The following is a 23571-nucleotide window of genomic DNA, read 5'->3' on the forward strand; positions in this document are numbered from 1 at the left end:
CTGCATGTTTCCCGTTTCTACTGGAAACTCGTCATTGACGTACACGAACCATTTCACATCAACTGTAATGGAAGATATTGGAGACAACCATGTATTTTTTATAACGTAGCCTACCATTAATGCAGTTAACATTCATTAGGCTAGATATGTAATCGTGCAATATGGGCCCACACTTGCGATCAACTGAGCATTTTCAAAAGTTCAAACTTTTCTAATTCAGATCCAGAGTGGTTAAAAAAAAGTAGGCCTACATATATAACACGTTAAGCATATTACAAGTAGCCTATTAATGGCAATTTGTTGTGCAACATTTTGGGTAGGCCTAACACTTTATTTTAGTGCCCTTGTTACATATGTTACATGTAATAATAACAGTAAATTGTGCATAATTACATGCAACTAACCCTCAACTAAATCCTAATCCTACCCCAAACCCTAGTAAACATGTTGTTAATTAATATTCCTCAGTGCTGCTTACATATATCATCAAAAAGGGAACCTTCAAATAAAGTGAAACCCATTTTTGTTATACACATTTTGATTTATAATACAGCTATGTCATAGTTATTCAACTCTTTTGCTTTTAAAACACTAATATGGAAGGGTAGCCTATATAATTGTGTTTTAAGCCTGCGGGAACTCTATAACGATACTTAATTAGCTTTAGTCGTGACACATGGATCAATTATGGATGTGCTGAAGTGGAGTAGCAAATATGACCATGACAAAAGAGCTCTAACAAAAGCCAAGAGAAGAGGTTGTTTTATATTACATCAAAAAGGCTGCAAGAACATTTCCAAGACACTAAAAGTTCCTGGAGACACAGATCACATCATCGCAAGTTTAAAATCCATACCATAGCAAAACTTCCAGGGCATGGAAGAAAAAGTACAATTACATCAAGGGAAATAAGATGTTTGATCAGAGAAGCAGAGGGAAAACCCCTGGATTTACTGCCAAAGACTTGCTAGATGACCTGATGAAAGGAGGAAAAAACATTTCTGTGCAGACAAGAACAACACTGAGCATGCATTGTGTGGACACTTCGACAACGCCACTCTCGACCAAGAGAACATAAAAGGCTGACCATACAGTTACCCAACTTTCCAAAGGTTTGATGACTTAAACGGATAGTTCACCCAAAAATGAAAATGGTCATCATTTACGCACCTCCATGATGTTCCAAACCTGTATGACTCTTCTGTGAAACATAAAATAAAATATTCTGAAGAATGTTGGTAACCAAACAGTTTTGGTTCCCATTGTAAAAAAAAATCGGGATTTTAACAGCAAAATACTGTAAAAATGCTACAGTGAAAAACTGTTAATTGGTTAACAGAAAGTTTCCTTACTATATACAGTAAATAACTGTGATATATCTAATGGTACATTTAATGTAATTTTACATTTTTTGAAAGTGAAAAAGAACAACTCACTGCAGTAGAGACTCGGACTCGAGACCATATTTTAATGGTCTTGGTCTTTTCATGGACTCGTGTGCATTTTAACTCGGAATTGACTCGTACTCGAACATATGAGGACTCTGACTTATTCCCGAGTCCACTCGAGTCCCATTCCAAATATTTCATGATTATTACTGTATGTTAATATTTCTTTAAATTGTTGTTTGATTGAAACGTCCAATGACTGCTGACTTTCTTGTGCGCAACTGCGCATGTCATGACATAGGCCTGTGGCTTTAACTTCTGTCATTATGAAAGTGTTTGAGCGGTTGATATGTAAACACCTGTCCAGTATTTCACTGGACCCCCACCAATTTGCTTATAGAGCAAATAGGAGTGTTAACTCCAACACCTGGAGTTAAAGTCTACGTATGTACGTGTCTTCTTTGTGGACTTGAGCTCTGCGTTCAACACCATCGTTCCTGTGAAGCTGATTAACACTCTACAGGAGCTAGGTGTTAGAACATCACTTTGCAAATGGATTTTCAACTTTCTATGCGATAGGAAGCAGGTGGTCAAAATGGGTGATTACGTTTCACAGTCAAAGTTCTTGAACACTGGCGCCCCTCAGGGCTGCGTCCTTTCCCCACTTCTGTACTCTTTATACACACATTTCTGTCCATCACACACCAGTTCAGTTTTGTAGTTTAAGTTTGCAGACGATACCTCTGTAGTTGGTCTTATTGGCAACAGGGATGAGTCTGACTACCGCAGAGAGGTGGAGGGGCTGGTGAAATGGTGTGAAAGCTTTAACTTGACACTTAACATCACAAAAACCAAGGAACTGGTAGTAGATTTTAGAAGGACCCCTAGTCCCCTCCCTGCGCTCTCCGGGGTGGAGGTGGAGAGGGTCACTTCCTTCCAGTTCCTTGGGACCACAATCCAGGAGTCCTTATCATGGGAGCTCAACACCAATATTAAGATCAGTAAAGCTCACCAGCGACTCCATTTTCTGCGGCAGCTCAAAAAGTTCGGAGTCAGCCGAGTTGCCATGACCCACTTCTATAGGTCAACTATTGAAAGCGTGCTCACTTTTTCCATGCTTGTCTGGTTCGGTCACACAACCGCTCAGGACAAAACTAGGATGGAAAGAGTAGTACGCAGAGCTTCAAAAATCATAGGCTGTAGCCTCCCTTCACTTTTCTCCACCAGAATAATCAGAAAGGCTAAAAACATCATAGCGGACCACTCTCACCCTGCTCACCATCTCTTTAATCTCCTCCCATCAGGAAGAAGATATAGGAGCATTAAGACTTCCACATCACGTTTCAGAGACAGCACTTACCCTCTGGCTATCAGACATCTGAATTTGCACTGACTGCTAGCATCATTTTACTAACTGTATGCACTGTGCACTTTCTTTGCCGAGGGGTATTGTCTCTTTAATGTTTGCGGGGTTTGGTCTCCTGTTTAACTGTTTGCTGGGTATTGTTGTTATACATTTTTGTACTTGTGTTGTCTGTCTTTAGGCTATTTATGTCTGAGAGTTGTACCAAGACAAATTCCTATCAACTGTTGACATGGCAATAAATTATTGAAATGAAATGAAATGACTTGAGACTAACGTTCGCGGCGTGCAAATGCAGCAGGACCCAGCAGGTCAGATGTTTAATTGTAATAAAATGACCTTTACACCACCTAGGCCTACTATGTGGCCTTTTTACCATTACAGTGTACATGATTCCTTGGTATATTTGATTTACTGTTTGAGTATGGTGCCAATTTTATTGTTACCACCAAATATTTTACATATTCTTGAAGATATCTTTAGGTCTTTCAGACCCAACCTTAGGTTATCCAACCTCTCTTGTCTCGGACTCGACCCTCTCTTGTCTCAGACTCGACTCGGACTCGAACCTGCACGCCTCGGGTCTCGACTCGGACTCGAACCTGCACGCCTCGGGTCTCGACTCGGACTCGAACCTGCACGCCTCGGGTCTCGACTCGGACTCGACTCTCTTTGATCTCGGCCTCGACCCTCTCTTAATTTACCTTTGCAGGAAATTACAAAAAAACTAAACTGCTGAGCTGCGTGAGTTTTTGTAGGGATGTGGTTAATTTCACATCTTTCTCTCTTTTTGAGTCTTGACTGCTGAAATAAATCTCTGTTTTAGAATATTTTGGATGTTTTTTAATACAATGTTGCAGACAGTAAAATTTCTAAAACGAAAATCCTTATTAATGAATATATTCCAACCCATTCAATAAAAATCAAAGTTACCCCTAAAGCATTTTCAGAAAACAAGGATCATAATAAATAATGCTCAACTATTTCATACATTCTTCTGTAGCATGTGATCACCAGATGTCACTCACTGTCTTAATAGATAGGCTATATGACAGAATGGTTACATGTGAATTAGAAATGTTATTTATACATAGTTAACCACACACAACACAAATATAAGGAATAAATCTCTCTTTAATTATTATGGGAATCAGAGCTGCTCAAGTCGGCTCAGACCACACCAGAGATGTGCACTTTTAAAATAACACAAACAACCCTACAAAATAAAAGCTTCAAATACAGAGCCTTAGAAGACCAAACCTAAAAACAAATCAATCCATGTTATTAAAACCGCTCACCCAAGCTCTTATTTCAACATTTTCATATATTAATCTTTGAGATGAGTGAAATCTTGAAGACACCCTTCATCATAGGCCTCAGTGACTGCTGGTTAGTGTTTTGGAGGAGTGTAAAGCCATGTGCGGAAACTCCCGAAAGATGACAGTGCACGTGGAGACGTCTGCAAAAGGACACAAGTTAGCATTCTCCAATCATGCTGTACTGAGTATAGAAATACTTATTCAAAAACACCAGTCGAGTCCCTGCTCTGTTTCTATTCTCCTGCAGGGAACTAACTGTAATAATATCGTATTGTATCGTATCATATATCTTTTGAAAACTTCCCCATAATAAATAAAGAATCAATAAATGGGTAGTTGACAGGAAATGTTGAGCAGTGACAGTAGCGATGTGACATAATTTGCCTCCTCATATTTAATTTTATTCAAATTTAATGTCCTTACATTAAATGAGACCCTATATTGAATTTTGGTACTTAACCAGATTTATCCAATCTGGTAAATTAACCAATGATGTATCACACAGCATTACTATTTAACTCATACTGTTAAAAGTGATTAAACATGGTGAAGAATTAAAATAAATCATAACCAGTAACAGAATCTAAATATTAACAATAAACGCAATATGTAATGTATACTGTAACTACCATACTACTATAAACTACCATTTAAAGGTTTGGGTCAAATTAATACTTTCATTCAGCATGAATGCATTAAATTGATCAAAAGTTACAAAGATTTCTATTTTTAAAAAATTTAAATCCTGAAACAAATATCATGGTTTCCAGAAAAAAATATCAGAAATGTTTCCTGAGCAGCAAATCAGCATATTAAAATTCAGCTTTTATCAGATAAAATAAATTACACTTCAATATATTTTCAAACAAACAGAAAACATTTAAGTAGTAATATTTCAAAATATAATTTTTTCTACCGTATTTTTTTTACTTTAAAAAAATCTTACCGACCCCAAACATTTAATAGGTACTGTAAATGCATTCATACAATATAAATGTGAAGCTAAAATCTTTGTGTTGAATAAAAAAATAAGGAAATTGATCAACTATGTGATTTTTTAAAAGCACCAGTGTGATTTGTGTGAAGAGAACATGTGACAAAAACAGATGGGGTTATTTTTCAGGAAGAGAGTTCAGAGACCATACTGACGAGCAGCATTTTCAAGATATATTTATGATGTTCTTGAGTCAGTTGAGTCAGTAGCACACAAATGTAATCACAGAACCCTTTTAAATGAGGTAAGAGACCCATAAAGTAAAAGACCCAAACCCAGTAGTGAACGGTCTTAACATCACTCACTCGTGAACTCTTGCGCGTTACCCTCAGTGGACTCACAGGTATACTGGCTTCTAAAAGAGGAATAATACCTAGTAAGACAATGTTACCATCACAATATAAATGACAACAAAAACATGGGAAAATTGCATTATGGGTGTCACCAAGAAAACAAATCCCCACCCCAACACCTTCGTGAGGAACAGCGAGCGTAAGAGAGAAAAAGCAGAGCAGAAATATGAGCTCAAGACTTTGCCTGTTTTATTGTTTGTCAGTGTTTCAAAAGACAAGCTTCTTTTTATAGATTTCTGTCATACAAACAATAACAAACAATTGTACAAACAATACAAGAATGTCTCCAAACACAGAACGTCATCTAACAGTGTGAAAACAGATTGCACCGAATGTTGCAAGAGAAAACGAGTTAAAGGTCCGAACGCAAGAACCACAGTTCAACAAAGAGAGATCGAGAGAGAGAGAGAGCAAGCAGTTGAAAAGAGTTCAAAGGTCAAAGCATATTCACAGCACAGTAGTTACGTACTTTTTTAGCTAAACTTTGTTTAAAACACATCCAGACACAATGACTGAACTGGTCCCTTCTTGGCGAATATCTATTCTATACACTGTCTCTATTTTCAGATGATAAAAACTCAATTTCAGTCCATCGAATGTTTTCTTTAAAACAAAAACTTAAAATGTACAATTACATTTTCCTTTCTTCAAGCTATTTCCATTGAGATGTTTTGTTTTCCGATTAATATGCCAGTCTTGCTTTATAGCCTACCTGTATAAAGGTGAAGTGTGTCATTATTCAATGTTAAAATGTGTTTCTATGTCAGAAACTATAAGTAAACCATAGGCCGAGTCCCCTTAATAAAGCGTAAATGCTCCGTGGAACTATCAACGTTTGTTTGAGAATCTAACCCGTCCGCCATAGTAACAGCGGAACGTTGGCAACAGCCAATAGTGTGAGACTATTTGCTTGATGACCAATGGCAGATTGAGAGAATGTTCGGTTTGAACAGTCTATTTTTTTTTACACACTTCACCTTTACTTGTAAAAATCCAGTCACGAATGCCAGAGCGTCACACAGAATCCTATCCCACTACATCCCAAATCAATTTGTTTCATTCACAATACTGAATGTTTCCCCCCCCCCCCATTTTTCTTATTCACAGTGTATTTATTCTTAATCATTAAAATGTCAAAGCTAAAATTTGTCATATTAAACATTACCCTTTCTTTGCGTTTTCTCTTGGTCTTAGTTAGCAAGCTAACAGCTTAGCATGATGCTAACTGCTCAAGATAAGCTGTTTAAATGAGCTACGTTTGTAGAGATAGATAGGATTCTGAAGGCGTATTCTTAAAACTGGGATCATCTGAACCAAACGTGGTCAAAATATGGACAACACAGCGCAGATGTCATCTGCAGTCATGCATTTTTACATAATGACAGAATCAGGTGGCTAAAATAAGGAACCATGCTTGCTAATGCAGACAGGCACTTTTGCCTTGGTATGCGAGCGAGTAAACGCATGCAAATACTGCTTCTAGACAAGCATTTCTCATTAAAAATCACATGACAGTCATTTGAGAGTTTGGCAATACAAGTACAAATATATAAAACAGACGGCTGCGATACTTTTTATAAATAATTTCAAATAGCTGACATCTTTTTAAAACTTTAAAGGGGTCAAAACACCCGTTTTGTTAGCATATGAGGGGGTCTGATGTGTTTTTGAAATGCGAAAGACAAAAAGGTCTAGTTAGGCAAACGTAAACGCCCATACATATTTCCATATTCTAGTTATAATTGCACTAATCCTCAGGACGGAACATAAATAAAAAGCACAACGAACAACATTAACATGAGGCAAAATAACATAAAAAGAAAATAACTCTGTTGTAAAAAACAAAAAATACTGTCGGTAGGAAAAGTGCGCACAGTCATATTTTGCACATAATGACTCAACAACACTCAGAAATGCTGTTTTGAATTACTAATGAATTCTAATTCAGTGAGACAAGGCCGATAATCCATCAATTTATTATTACATCGCGATTAACGTCACGTTTGAAAGACGGCTCGAGCTGTCATGTATACTGTAAATAGCCGCTCCATTTCAATATTTTGTGTTAACCACATACATACGAACACAACGTGTAAACTATACTTGGTCAGGTGAGGAGGAAGTTGAGGATATCACTCGATCCTTGCTAAAGCTATTCCTGTTGCGGGCTACAAACTTAGTATGTAGTCCTCCTCACAGTCTGCCAGCGCTCAAGAGCGCCCCCTAGCATTCGTCGATCGTGAGGCAGATAAACTCCTGAATACACTTTTTGTACTGCTGCTCTGTGGGACTGCTGCTGGGATATTGACCTGGCTGTCCGAAGGGCCCGTCCGCTTCCCGCATCTCTTCATTCATCCGAGCTAACCGCAATCTAACCGAGACAGAGAGAACAAAAACATGGGTTTCGTGTGCAGTGGCTTCCCAGACAGCAACATAGTGTCGGCCCACATCCGGTACATGTGGATTCAGCGCGTACCGCATGTGGGCCGGATCTGTGCCGACACTATGTTGCTGTCTGAGTCTCTGGGAGAATCTACAAGGGAAGTGAAGCACTCGACTTACAATGTGACGATGTCTGCATTGGCTGCCTGAACAGCGATACTGAGAGGGTCCTGCCCGTCTCCATCGACCTCCATCTGAGAGGCTCCTCGCTTCAGGAACAAACACACCTCTCTGTGGTGTGGACACAAACAAACAACACACACAGGGTTAAGTTAAACTTCACAGTGTAAATGTTTGCAAAAAAATGTATGCACCTCTTGACGGAAATAACATCACAACATTGATTTCCATCAAGAGGTGCATCAGTTTTTGGTCAAGATCTTATATTGACAATCTCTTATATTGGAGTCCAGCACTCCACCACAGAATAAAACATTTTAAAAGATAATTTCTACTTTATCTAACAATTGCGAGTTTAAATATCGCAATTCTGACATCTTTTCTCACAATTGTGAGATATAAACTGGCAATTGCTAGTTATAAAGCCAGAATTGAGAGTTTATTCTGACTCACAATATATGTCACAATACTGACATTATAACTCACAATTGCGACTTTATATCACCCAATTCTGAGATAAAAAGTCAGAATTGCGAGATATAAACGCGCAATTGTGAGAAACAAAATCAGAATTGTGAGATAAAAAGTTACCTTTTTATTTTTTATAGCCTGTGGCGGAAACAAGTTTCCATACAGATCACTAGATTTCGTAAACAAAACTTTTATGCCAGGTTGTCACAGTCTTGAGTGATTTCTTACCCCGTGTGACCCAGGCACGTGGCGTGGTGGAGAGGTGCCCGTCCTCGTCCGTCCCTCTGATTGACATCTGCTCCATTCTGCAGCAGGAACTCACAGGCTATCAGAGAGCCCTATGACACGGACATGGAAATCAAACATTAGGAGAAACATTGAGTAAAGTAAACAACGATAATTGACGCTATTGCAAGGAGTATACACTGAAAAAAAGTTGTAAATAAAATAAAAATGACTGGATTACGCTTGACAAAAATACTATTTTAGTCTTTCTACTTTAAAACTTCAGGTTTCATTTAAAGGAACACGGCGACTTTTTGGGACTTTAGCTTATTCACCGTATCCCCCAGAGTTAGATAAGTCCATACATACCCTTTTCATCTCCGTGACGTAACTCTGTCTGACGCACCCACCGCTAGCGTATACATACTGGGAACTATATTCTCAGAAGGCGAAGCACTGCTACTTCTGCGGAGTGATTTGCTCGCAGCGCTTGAGAAAGCCCGTGGTGAGGAGACGAGAGTTCGCTCAGTGTTGCGCTAATCACTCCGCCCAAGTAGCAGTGCTTCACCTTCTGAGAACATAGTTATCAAATACAATATACAAATCGCAACATGTAAATAGGAAAATGTTGGCCTTATTTTGTCACGTATTGGGAGCAGTATGCTAGCTGGAGCCATTTACCTCCAGTCTTTGTGCTAAGCTAGGCTAGCGGTGGGTGCGTCAGACAGAGTTACTGCACGCATGGAGATGAAAAGGGTGTGTATGGACTTATCTAACTCTGTACGGTGAATAAGCTAAAGTCCCAAAAAGTCGGCGTGTTCCTTTAATGTTTTATCTCCGATTTCTCTGTAATTATTTGTGAAATTTACTAGCAATTTATACGTGTAAATGGTTTCAAAATAAATCTTACACCAATTTTCTTTATCAGTACAGAAAGTCTCACCCCTGTGACGGCTTGTATTAATGGACTCTTGCTTTCGTCCTCCTCGTTGACTGAGTTGACATCTGCACCGTGTGCGAGTGCTTCCGCCATGACCGGGATGTTCCTGGCCCGTGACGCCTTGTGAAGCAGCGCGCTCGGGTCAAGCTCCCGCCCGTCTTCTGGATCCGACGCTTCCTGCTCGATATCAACCTCTCCGCTGGATTCATCAGAGTCCTCACACTCTGCAATAAAACAGAAAGACATGGAAGATAAAGGAGGAGATACGCACAACAGATAGCTATACTAATGTAGGACATCTTCTCACCTTCTTCAGTGACACTGTCCACCACTGAGCCGAAAACGAGGATGTCCGTGCTGCCGTCCGTGCTGCCGCCAAGCCCGCTGTCACTGCTGAGACCTGCGGGGCCAACGGGTGCCAAGCGAGGGACACGTTACTCACACCATGACCATCTCTAACATTCTGTGCTAAAATCCTCACATAGTACATCATCAAATTAATCTGGAGAGGCTACATGTTACTGTAGCCATTCTCTATAAAAATCAACAGTGTTGGGAGGTAACGCATTACAAGTAACGCGAGTTACGCAATCAGATTACCTTTTAAGTAACTAGTAAAGTGACATTACTTTTAAATTTATAACAAGTAAAGCAAGTTTGTTTTCCGATTTATTGACTGACACCTCTCCTGTCCTCATATTGAGAGAAATCAGGAGTAAATGCAGATATATTGTGTGCGCCATGTGAACTGTACATGATGGTTAATGTAGTTCTAGACTAAATGTGAGCATTCACATTAATATATATATATATATATATATATATATATATATAAAAATCTCACTCATCTTACTAGCACATAAACAGATTCACTGTTCCTCAAAATTAATACAAACAGTCAAATGCAAACTCTGCAAAATATTAAGCAAACCTGCAAAAACGCAAATATACTTTATGTATTTAATATCACTTTATTAACCAATGTCTTTGCTGCTGACATTTGATATTCCAATTCAACCATACTAATAAGTAAAAATGACTTTTTATTAACCTCACATTTGTGTTTGATTTTTTTGTTTTGTCTCTTCAAAAACGGTACTTTAAATCTCTTTACAAACTAAAAGACGTAAATGACATTTGATTGTATTCGAAATAAAAGATACAGATTGTACTGAATGCCAGCTTGCTTATTTGGCTCAAGATAAGGATTTATTAAGTCCAAATGTCATGCAAACAAGAAACTGCTTCTAACCATATGTCGAGAGCTGTCGTTCCAAACACACAACTTTGCGATGCTGTTCGCGAATGTTCGTTGGAACGATGGTTTCAGGAAACACTGACTTGTTGAACTATGCTGATAACGACGGAACTTGCGAACATAGTTGGCTAGCGATGCTTTCGGGAAACGCACAAAAGAACGGCAGCGCAGCTGAAAGGTTTTTTCAAACGGCGCCCTCTACTGTACATGTGTGAATTTGCGTTTCCTTCAGTCTGAGACTTATTCATTTCACTTTTGGTGTGAAAGGGACTTTACATTTGCCAAAAATATAACTTTTTTGTTATTAAAAACAAAAGTAACATAAAAAAGGTAAAAGTGATGTAACATTACTTTCCATAAAAAGTAACTAGGTAACACCTAGTTACTTTGTGATAAGCTACTTTTTAGGGAGTAATGCAATGTTGAAATTAACTTTCCCCAACACTGACAGCAGGAGATATATGTGATAGACATGGTTGTGTCTGTCTCAGGGTCTTTAGAAGGTAAAGTCTCATAAGAAACTTACTGCGAGGCCCTGAGCCTGTGTCAAAGTAAGAGAAGAGTGAATCAAGCTCATCGGGACAAAACAAAGATTCCCTCCGAAACTTGGCGGCTGCTGCAGCTGAAGGTGACAAAAAGAGAAGGACATCATGTCAATTTGAGATGATTGGACATGAGAACTGGACACAACCTTGTCCAATTCTCACTTTGTCCAACTCAGATGAGTAGAACAAACATGTTCAGAAATGACCAAGCAATTACCAGCGGAGAGATTGCCTGGCGACATGATCCCGGCGTCGTGCCTGTATTTCCGGCGTGTTTTAGGGGCTCTGATGGAGCTGTTGTGTCTCCTGCACTTCTTCACGCTCCAGTGACGTGATTTCCTGCTCCCCTCCACCAGGGCTTCGGAGCCGCACATCTTCTTCAGAAACTTCCTCTCCACGTATTTCGCTTTGATCCACGCTTCTTTCTCCTGCCTAAATAAAACATCAGAAGCAGAAACGGGAGCTTCTATTAATGAAACATTCAAAATATACAAATATAATGACATCATAAGGGAAAAAAAATATTATCCAAGTTAGGGATGCACTGCTATGAAAATAAATCGTCCGATAAATCTAGATCCAAATTTGTATATAATTTTTGAGAGCCTGATTACAAAAACAAGTCTCACTATTCAAAAGCCATGTCCCAAGCACACAATTATAATGTTCTCATTATAATTTTATGTAGTATATATGACAGACTTGTTATACTTGACTGCATTTTCCTTTTTGAAGTGATTTCAATCATATTTGAATCAATTCAAAACCATAATGTCGAACAGTGTGCACCTGAAGTGTCTCAGCTGAAGGAAATAATCCATTATTTAGCGGCTTTAATATATCCGCCAATTTTTGTTATCAGGCCGATAACGATGAAGTAAAAAATGTACATATTTCGGCCGATATTGATATGGTGGCCGATATATCGTGCATCCCTAATCTAAGTTATAGATTATGGTAATTAATACAATGCAATGGCTGAGATTTGGCCACACACTGACCTTGAGCTGTTGGGACCGGGTTTCTTAAGTCCTTGTTCCTCACATGCACCTTCATAAATATGGTTGATTACAGTGTTGCCAAGCTCACACATTAGCTAGAGAGAAAACAGTCAAAGCATTGTTCAATCAATAAAAGTCAAAAATATTATAACCAAAAGCATGTAGATTTAAAAGTAATGCGTTACTTTACTTGTTACTTGCAAAAAAAGTAATCTGATTATGTAATGCGCAAACACTGTTTGGCTGAATGTATAAAGAAAATGAAGACTATTTTCATAATTAAGCACCCAAACATAACGCTTATTATTTTATTATCATTATTATTATTATTGTTATTATAAAACTGAATTATATGCAGTTAATTTGCATGTAAACTTCTTCATTTAAAAAAATAAGTTATATTTTTTTTAACATTTATTTAAATCAGCCAAAATGAAAGATCATAAAACGAATACTACAATCATACATGCATACTTTACAATATAAATAATATATCTTTATCTACATTATAGTACTGAGAATGAAGTTTTGAAAAAGGTATATTTGGGGGCGAACATGTACTTAATATTAGATTATTTTAATATAATTTGTATTATATATTAATGAAAATAAAGTTTCTTCATTTGATTTTTTTCTTTGATATCTTTTTCTTTGATATCTTTCATCACTCGGGTCTTACCTTCATAAGCTCCGGCTCCCACGTGTCGAGTGTTAAAGAGCGAACTTTAGAGCAGTGGACGCCTAAACTCCTGCAGACATAGAATAGAGATCATAAAAATTACCCTATATTCAAGAATCTTCAATATGCCATTATTAAGGTTTAGATACACATACATTTTATGCATACAGATCTATTTTGCTGTGACGTGAGGGGATTCAAAATAAAATGCTCACTTATACTAGTCAAAGTGGAACAACAGCAGGACACATTTGTGTCAGCCTCCTGTAGAAACCCCTCAGATTGTGTCAGATCTCCATCTGCAGCCCCTGTTGTGTCTGAGCAAATCAAATCTAATGCCTCTGTGTATCGTGAGTGCAGTCTTTGAGGAGGTAGGAGAGATTTAATCTGATTATGAGGCTGGCGCCGGTAATCTGCAAGAGGAACTGATGAAGCAGAAAAGTGCTTCACCCCGAGGGAATGACGCAGTGTGTATACGAGCGTCATCGGGACGAGGGCCTGCCTTCACGTAAAGCCATTCTGCTGTTGGGTTCAATCTGTCATGGGTTATGTAGTCGGGATAAACGCACCGACGCAGGTGGCTTTAAGGCCTGTCAATCTTCAGTCAAAACAATATAGAAAGAAATAGCTTCTCAGATGTTTAGATAGTATGAAGTGAGCATCCCTTTGCCCCTCTCACTCTGAAGGGCCCTGGAAGTGGACACTTAGTGAAGGAAGCAATGAATATAACGTAATTTCCTCATTATTTTCACCTGGAACGTTACCAGGACAATGCAGAATGGTTTCCATCACCCCATTAGCTGCTATTACAATTTAAGAATGTAATTGTTGCAAATAAATATATATTGTACAGTTATATTTTTAACATATGCTTTATATATGTGTGTGCATGGCCTAAAATGAACACTAACCAAGCAGCAAATACAAGTAAAAATCGGCATTGGCAAGTATATAAAACGGAGTCACTCGCCAGTTGGCCAGTAACATTTTTATGAATTCTAACAATGCATGAACGACGCTCGGGACAGTTGACGGGCCAGCGGCAGCGCTTCATTGTAAAGAAAGTTTAAGCTTTGACAAGACGACGCGAAAGGGAGCTCATTTCATTACTCGTGCTCTTTGTGGAAAGTTTTGTGTGCGCGAATCTGAAACAGAGCTCTCGTTTATGTCTTCTTGCAATTGGGTGGACAAATACACACAAAATTGTAAAAAAATAAATAAATAGAGAGTAGCCCAGTAAACAGAGTCATATGTCTTATATTAGATCAGGCATTCGCTCTTAAAGTGACAGCAGCCTAATATTCCTGCTGCTGTCGTCTGTGTTTTTAATGTTATTCAAACAATAAAAGACAAAGAAAAAAATAATCACTCTCTGCTCTTGACTGAATAACTTTTGTAACTTTAATAAGGATGTTTAATCTATACAGTGAAGACTATACAGTGTTATTTTACATTTGCGCACTTTATTCAATTTCTGTGCCTGTAAACTACCTACCTGAAAAACCTGAAAAGCATTGTTTATTTCATTTGTTTATTTTTTTGTGCTTTTGCTTGTAATTTGATTATTTGTTCTTATTTTATTACTGACTGTTTACTTGTCTTTAATAATGTTTTAAATTTATATTCGTAAGGCTGGTAATTTTAGCTATGGTATCGAGAATTGTGAATTTTCACTGGTATCTAAAATGTTGGTGTCATTACAGCCTGTTTTTGCAAAAAGAGTTTCATGGCCGGTAAATTTTCTTAAGTTAGTTAAAAAGTTAGTTTTAGGCTCTGTGTGTGTGTGTGTGTGTGCGTGTGTGTGTTTCCTCTTTAAAACTTGCCTTCTTGTCTTTGGGCACAGCAGGCATTCACATTTACCTAATGTGTCTAACACAATTATTACCAAATATGTGTAATATAACACGCATAAAAAAAACCATGAATTATTGTTTATACGTTAACTCGACCTTCCCCACCATCTAGCTTTAAAATGAATCACGAGGATTCGCCACCCTGGGTCACATGACCATATATGATACAATTATTTGATACATTTTTAAAATTGAATATGATACATTTATGCTAACAGGCTTGAAGGGATTCAGTTGTTCACTTTCATTCGGTACCTGCTTTATATTGCTTTGTGTTAGTATAATGTATAACTTCCACAAAGGAAGTGATCTCTCACCTGTGAATGCCAGAGCACTCGATACAGAGCAGAATGCCGAGGTTGATGCTGGCCCAGCGCGGGTCGGCCTGGCCACAGTCGCAGCAGATCTCGTTTCCCGGCAGACACTGCACACGCTGTAAGATACTCTCTCCTCTAATAATACGCTCCCGCGGCTCGCTGGCAGAGTCGATACTGCTCGTGGAGGGAGAAGCTGTCCTGTCCAGACGCTGGCAAACAGTACAATGTAAAATGCAATTTATGTAATAGGGTCACTACATAAAAGAAGCTTCACTGCTTATAATAATTTATACAAAGTTGTCCTGTCATGTGGTGCGACCAACGTACAAAAAAAGTCAGGAAATGACATCACAGAGAGAAAACCCTCATGACTGTGTCTCAAGGACAGTAAGCCTCTTATAATAATTAGATATTTTTATGACAAGGCAAGGTTAGTTCAAATCGTATAATGTCATGTGGTGCAACTCCCCCAAATGTAATCCTCAATTATATGATTTCATTATTTATAATACTTGTCTGTATATCAATCTTCAAAATATATGTACACTCACGTATTTTTAGGGGCATACGCATTTCACTGCTAATTAATATTCAACAAACCCTTGTTCTGTCATATGGTGCGACTAACAGAAGAAAAAACAATCATAAAACAGGAAATGACATCACAGAAAGGACCTATGGAGATCCTCTTAACTGTATGTCAAGGTCAATAAACCTCTTAAAATATCTGATCATAAGATTTTTGTATGAAAAGGCAAAATTAGTACAGATTATAAAATGCCACAATTCCCACCCAGCTCTAATGATATGTATCAATTATTAATTTATGATATGTAAAAAAAATTAAACAACAACCATAAAACAGGAAATTACATCCCATCTGATAATTTGACCTTTTTATAAAAAGACAAATGAGTTCCGATTGTAAAAGACTGTTCTGATTTAATAATTTATGATGTTTACCTTGAAACATATTTGAAAATTAATGATTATGATGTGTACATTCAAGTGTAGTCAATGTTTAAGGAAGATTATAATGTTTACTTTATTATACCACATGGCATTTTTAAAGTCATCCAATTTATACTTTGCTTGAAATGGTATATATATATAAAAAAAAAAAAAAAAATCAAAACTTAGTACATTTTTAAGAGCTGTAAATGAGGATTTAAAATCAATTGTTTATAAGATTTTATAATAAGATTTTTCTTATTCTTTATTTTAGACACTCCTATTTGTCCCTGACCCAATTCCAAACTTTGATCTGAACTTTGAAATGACTTTTCCCCAGTTTTACAGTTCATATTGATGTTACATGCCATGCATAGCGTGACACAGACACATTATATACAGCTTCTCAGAGCAGTTGCTAGTAAGACTGACCTCTATGTAATAGTTTTCAGAAATCTCTCTGTAGGCAGAAGCAATGCTGGCCTGAACCGCCTGAATCCAAGCTTGACGGAGCTTCTCCGAGTCAGCCTGCAGCATACAGCTCCTGATGGGGGTTGATTCGCACATTAGATACCGTACATACCCAAACACATACACACACATGACACAGTACTCACTTTGTAGGTGACACCACTTCAAAACAGAACCTTCTTTCAATGTCCTCGCATGGTTTCACAGAGCAAAGCCGCAGGTCCTCCACAACCACAGTCAAAACGTCCTGCGACACAGCAGATTGCAAGGTCAGGTCACAATAGTCATGTGTAGCACTTGAAAGCAGTAAAAGTATCTGTAAAAGAACATATCGGAATCCTACACTCTACACTTAAGTGGGGTTCTATATAGAACCCTGGCATTCGTGACTCAAAAAGGTTCTATATAAGGATAAATGTCTTAAATGATTGCACAATACTTTAATGTTTTTTTTAATTAGTGATAAAGTATGTTTATGAGCTGTTTCATCAAATAAAATAAAAAAGAAATCCATAAAATGAACCCCTACAAAGTTTTAATACACGAAGCACCTGACATAACTTTGTATGGCTCCATATAGGGTACGGTAGAAGTTTAACCACTTACTTTTAGTCTCTTCTGATACACTAGTTGACTGTTCTGTATCGAAAACCATCGCCTGGTACGAGAGGAAAACACAATATTAGATTTTCTCCACAAAATGCTTGGAAAAATCATACATTTAGAGCCTGTTCTCACCTGTTCCATGTCTTGAAAGCGTTGCTCGCCCTCTTGAACAGGTATCCCTCCATCACGACACCATTGGGAGCATCCATGTTGAATTCCGCTTTGGAGTCATCGTAAGCAAAATCCTGTCACGCAAAACAGAGCAGCTCTACATGATCAGTAGCACACACAGAAACTAGACCTTGTCCGTCAGTACCGAGGACCCTTATTGTTCTGTTAAGTCTTCTGCGAGACAGACAAAAGACAAAACTTAATCCCTATCAGTCAAAACATAATCCCCATGACCATAGCAGCCATATCTAATCCCTCTTATTTCAATCAATAATGACCGGCAGCCTCTTAATGGCTTTTGTGACTTTGAGGAATTGCTCAATCTATAAACCAACTGTGTTGCTATTGAGATGTTAGCGATGCTTTCTAAAGTGATTCTCCTCCAACATCAATGACACTGACATTCCAATGGATGTTTCAAGTTTTGTGCTCCGAACACACACACACACACACACACACACACACACACACACACACACACACACACACACACACACACACACACACACACACACACACACACACACACACACACACAGACACACACACACACACACACACACACACACACACACACAGACACACACACACACACACACGTTTGTTTCACTAGTGAGGACATTGCATAGATTTCCATTGATTTTATATCAGACTAATGGCCTGAACCAACCCCTACACCTAACGATTACAGAAACACGTGTAAAAAAAAACAAGAATTACATAATAACATGTCAATATCAGACAACTGATATGTATATGCATTTTATGTAAGTAGTCTGTTACACAAAGATCTCATACTGATTCACATTACAAGCTTTTAGAATTTCATCTTATTTGTTTTGGACAAATAAATAACAACAAATTGTCTCTCTGAATATTTTTTTTCCTCCTTAGTATGAGCTCCATTTTCTTATATCATAGTATATGGGCCATAAAAGCCTGATGTATCAAATATGATACTCAAACATATATGCAAACCTTTTTAAACGTTTTTAAATGTTTTGTCTAAAGGTCCAAATAAATTGTTCAATTTCATAATAACAGCCTTTTTTCCCATGTCAGGCTTTACAGGATTAATATGGTACCATAATAGTGTTTTATGTTATATTTCAAATGCAACACTTAGTTTTATAGTACATAGTCCCTGCTTCATCTCTATCCACTAAGGCATCCTTGGCCTGAAAAAGGTCGAAGACATCTGTACTAAATAAATAATGCACTGAAGATATAAGTTAAATACTAAATAAACACTAACTAAAAAATACATGACATATACGGACTACTCAAGAAAATATTAAAGTTAAATACAGTAATAAAATATGTATACAGTACGTGTAACAAATAATATCTCAACAGTTTATATTGATATAAAGCACAACTAATTTATTCTAACTCACCAAGGCATACTTCAACCTCCCCAATATCTTCATCTTTAAAAAATGTTTATCCAGAAGCATCAGTAATAATTGAGCAACAAGCAATTTCCCCTAAGAGCTCAGCTCAGTCTTAATTCCCTACAGTGAAGTCATCTCACGTCAAAGTCAAAGGCACGCGCTTCATTGCCCTCGTGCGCACTCCTCACTCAAGCGCGAGCGACACGCGAATGCCAGCGGCGAGCCTGCGCATCAGCCATCTACTGCTCAATATTCACACGATTACCATACAGCTGTCGATTTATGTGCCCTGCTCTTCGCTTTGCCCCCTGACCTCAGTCAGAGAGCCGACCGCAAACATTATTTCACTGCCTACAGAAGCACCGCGTCATTCGCGGATTTATGAGCGCGAGGTGCTCAAGCGCGCTCCCCACTCGCGAGAGTCGCGTTTTAAAATGCCCCGTCCATCTGTCTGACAGTGCGCGGGACCATTGCTGTTTAATCAAGCAAGCGTTATTGCCCCTAAACTGCTCATGAGAAGCCTTTTCTTCCAGCTCTCACACTCTCTAACAAGTGGATGGATTGCATGAGATATTACAATTGTTAAGGATTTTTTTTTTTTAAATCAAACTAAATGTAAAATTATTTTGTAAAATCCTTAAGCCTAATTTGTCAAAACAAATTAAGATAAAATGCCCTTATTGTTTCTACCTTGACAAGTTAGGCTACTCCACCTATGGATGAACTTTAATTAGTGCCATAAGATCAATTTATACATAAAATTACTTCCAGGCAAATACATTTTACCCATTAATTTTTCTTATAACATTAGTAGAGCATTTAATTTAGAAAGCAATGTATTACGAAATATTACAAATATATTATGTAAAACTATATAAAATAACATGTTTGTAATAAATATTATATAATAACTAATATGTTTGTGTGTATAAAAAAAATTATTACAAAATATTACAAATAGATTGTAGATTGTAGAAAAGTTAGAAATAATTTAAAATTTAAAATAATCATAATAAGATAATAGTAAATAGTCAAATAAAAGTAAAATACATTTTTTTTGTATAAATGCATGAAACATGAATAAGATTAAATTTCCAAGAAATTGGCACGCATTTTCAAGTAGATTTAGAAAATATTTCTCCTTTTCATCATCTCAAACATGGTTTGAGGTAAAAGTGAAACTGCACATTTTGCAAGTAAAATGATTCGCCAAATCCTTCAACACAAAGAAACAAAATTGCTTATGTTCCCATATAGCTTTTGAAATAATTGCGAAATAAACAAATGCAATCTGGTTCACAGTCCTTTATTCGCCACGTTTTGTGTTGTATGTTAGCACCGCATGCTCATACACACACCTAGTGCAGCTGAGTCTGCGAAACAGCGTAACTCTGTGAGAGACTGAGAAAGAGAAACCCCAAGGGTGCCACAAGCGCGTTACATGTGAATAAAAGACTGAGTTAGTGTGTGTGCATGTGTAGGAGTGACAGATGCAACACGAGGAGGTAGTAAAACGGTGAGGTGGTGGGACGGCCAGAGAGATCGTAACTCTTCACATTGAAGAGACACTGTTCAGGCATCTCTGCAGATAACTCATCTGATAAATCAACAGGATGCTTCCGCCCATTGCTTCGCTCAGGAATCGCAGCTGGCAGCGTTCACGGTCTGCTTTCAAATGCCATTTACAAAGAAAATGTTTTGGATATAGTTCTTGGAACTTTACATTTTCTGGAGATTTTGTCTATTCAAAACTCACTGAGACAATGGCAGGATGCTGCTTATGATTGTCAGATGTTATGGTGCTCTGGTTGCTTTTTAGCGTGTTGCTATGCATTGCAAAGTAGTTGCTACTGGGCGAGGTCATTATACCACACGGCTTGGGCTTGAAGGGGTCTGTGCAGGCCCTCGAAAAAGGGGGGAGGGGGGCATTCAGGAAAAGTGACCGCAGTGCTTTTCCTTATTTGGTTGCGTTGTGAGTATTTGCAGTGCGTTTCTGTATTTGGTTGCGTTGTGAGTATTTGCAGTGCGTTTCTGCTTTGGTTGCGTTGTGAGTATTTGCAGTGCTTTTCTGTATTTGGTTGCGTTGTGAGTATTTGCAGTGCGTTTCTGCTTTGGTTGCGTTGTGAGTATTTGCAGTGCTTTTCTGTATTTGGTTGCGTTGTGAGTATTTGCAGTGCTTTTCTGTATTTGGTTGCGTTGTGAGTATTTGCAGTGCGTTTCTGCTTTGGTTGCGTTGTGAGTATTTGCAGTGCGTTTCTGTATTTGGTTGTGTTGTGAGTATTTGCAGTGCGTTTCTGCTTTGGTTGCGTTGTGAGTATTTGCAGTGCTTTTCTGTATTTGGTTGTGTTGTGAGTATTTGCAGTGCGTTTCTGCTTTGGTTGCGTTGTGAGTATTTGCAGTGCTTTTCCTTATTTGGTTGCGTTGTGAGTATTTGCAGTGCGTTTCTGTATTTGGTTGCGTTGTGAGTATTTGCAGTGCGTTTCTGCTTTGGTTGCGTTGTGAGTATTTGCAGTGCTTTTCTGTATTTGGTTGCGTTGTGAGTATTTGCAGTGCTTTTCTGTATTTGGTTGCGTTGTGAGTATTTGCAGTGCGTTTCTGCTTTGGTTGCGTTGTGAGTATTTGCAGTGCTTTTCTGTATTTGGTTGCGTTGTGAGTATTTGCAGTGCGTTTCTGCATTTGGTTGCGTTGTGAGTATTTGCAGCGTTTCTCTGTATTTGGTTGCGTGTGACATGTAACTTGAAACTATTTCAAGGAAATCTATTTTTAAAGGGGAAGCGCATCTCCTTATCCTTACACTTGAGTTGGTTCACCCTCCACCTAAATTCATATTTAAAGCATTATAACACAAAACGGAACTTGAAACAGGCAACGCTTATAATGGCACAAAAAAATCTATTTTTCTTACTCGCATCGGAATTTGTTGCACACGTGTAAACACAAAAATCCGCAAAGATCCAATTATAACGCATCCGTTCTGAGCCACTTCCAAATGTGTTTTTTAATCAGATGTATTAGAAAACCCCAAATTCAAAATTTGAATATTGTGAAAATGTTTTCATAAGCTGTAAGCTGTAATCATCAAAATTATAACAAATAAAGGCTTGAAATATCTCACTTTGCATCTAATGAGTCTATATAATATATTAGTTTCACCTTTTAAGTTGAATTACTGAAATAAATGAACTTTTGCACGATATTAAAATTTTTCGAGGTTCACCTGTATAATAGTATCTCAATGGCCCTAAAATAACACTCTGTGATTAACATTTTCTCACAGGCTGTGTGACTGAACTTGGTAGAGATGTTAATCACCCCTCGGGGTCAACAGGTCACCGGACAACATGCTGTTTTGTGGAAGTGTGCAGAACATACGGGACGAAACGTACTGAATGCCATGCTGCACGCTTTAAGCTTATTACTGACTTTACAGCTGTTCTCTTTCTCCCAAATTAGTTTCTCACTCTCTTTCATCCGCAGGTCAAATGTTCCTCGCTCTTTTCTTTAGCAACCTACTTTTCTTTGTAATTCAAATTCCTTTTTTGTTACACAATTATTTTTGTCCCTGTACTCTGGCGGTCTCGAACATCTGCTTTTCCTTTTATCTTGTAATTTTTAAAAACCATTAATACACAAACTAATGTACTGCATGTACTAAAAAACAGGGGTGGTAAGAGTATACATTTTTTTATGTTCATTTGATCAAAAGTACAGTAAAAACAGTAAACAATTATGGGCAAATTCTTTTTTCTATAAATATTTGTGCAACAGAGTCACTCTTAAAGAGACAGTTCAACAAAAAATGAAGTTTGATGCACAAATTATGCCATGACTGGCCAGAAAACATTAAAAAAAATCAATCATGTCAAATTAAAAATGTTGTGAGTTGCACAACCAATTGTGAGGGATTGTTTGATGAAAAAGATTTGATAGTTGGACAGAGGGGAAAACGAATAAGGACTTTTATTATGCTTTTATAGCATTAATACAAAGCTATTCAAGTCTAGTCCCCACACAAAGAAGTCCAAATGAGTCTATATTACTGGCAAAAGAAGCTTGGATGTGGACAAAAAAAAGGATGGCACATCAAATTGCTCTGCTGAGACTCCTAACAGATTTTGTCATGTAAATGTTTAGCTCATGTTGGCCTCTAAAATCTTGTTGTTGTTGTTGTTACAGAAACAGGAGGTTCAATTCATCTGCAAGTCATGTTCTAGATAACAGTTGCCCTGCAGACAATCTCACTCACACGTGTGCACTTGAGTGTGCAGCGCTCTTGAATCAAGCTCCGCCTGTTCGGGACAGTTGGTGGCACTAATTTGTCCATGTTTTTGGCGCGCCAACCCTTGCCCTCCCTAAGCATCGGGTCTCTGCCATCTGCTATGTTTAGCGGTGTTGGCCAGGGCAGAAGTAGGCAAAGTGCCCACTGAGACACTTGCAGACCTCGGCTGACTCGAGAGTCTCAACACAGACACACCTGGAGCTGCATGTTGCAACGCGTGAATTTAATATAAATACCCATACAAGATTATGTCAAACAATTTAAGAGTTTTCTTGTAAAAAAAATTTTTTGGTGAGAAAAACAAAGCCATAAATCTAAATTAGTTGTTTTCCAAATTTGCGGTTGATTTTGTAAAAAAAAAGAAGAGATTTCAGTAAGAATTTGTTTGGATGCAGTACCAAACGTTTCCACTAGAAATTAATTTCCCATTA

At 37.9% G+C, this 23571-nt stretch overlaps 1 protein-coding gene across 2 annotated transcripts in view; it reads right to left on the reverse strand.

Moving 5' to 3' along the window:
- Nucleotides 1–3575: 3575 nt before the first annotated feature.
- acap3b (ArfGAP with coiled-coil, ankyrin repeat and PH domains 3b) overlaps nt 3576–23571 on the reverse strand; it is an 85979-nt gene continuing 65983 nt past the window's right edge. For both annotated transcript variants that reach the window (XM_079597924.1, XM_079597923.1), the window contains exons 11-26: nt 17429–17541; nt 17297–17348; nt 16837–16937; nt 16652–16763; nt 15269–15477; nt 13099–13168; nt 12420–12514; nt 11636–11850; nt 11400–11495; nt 9923–10015; nt 9619–9839; nt 8679–8788; nt 7980–8090; nt 7727–7788; nt 5370–5419; nt 3576–4210 (exon numbers count right to left, since the gene is read on the reverse strand). In XM_079597924.1, the coding sequence (XP_079454050.1) occupies nt 4142–4210; nt 5370–5419; nt 7727–7788; nt 7980–8090; nt 8679–8788; nt 9619–9839; nt 9923–10015; nt 11400–11495; nt 11636–11850; nt 12420–12514; nt 13099–13168; nt 15269–15477; nt 16652–16763; nt 16837–16937; nt 17297–17348; nt 17429–17541 (1779 nt within the window). In that variant the 3' untranslated portion in view covers nt 3576–4141. The remainder of the gene's footprint in view (nt 4211–5369; nt 5420–7726; nt 7789–7979; nt 8091–8678; nt 8789–9618; nt 9840–9922; nt 10016–11399; nt 11496–11635; nt 11851–12419; nt 12515–13098; nt 13169–15268; nt 15478–16651; nt 16764–16836; nt 16938–17296; nt 17349–17428; nt 17542–23571) is intronic.

Source organism: Phoxinus phoxinus (assembly GCF_949152265.1).
Source record: "Phoxinus phoxinus genome assembly, chromosome: 22".
Lineage (NCBI taxonomy): Eukaryota > Metazoa > Chordata > Actinopteri > Cypriniformes > Leuciscidae > Phoxinus > Phoxinus phoxinus.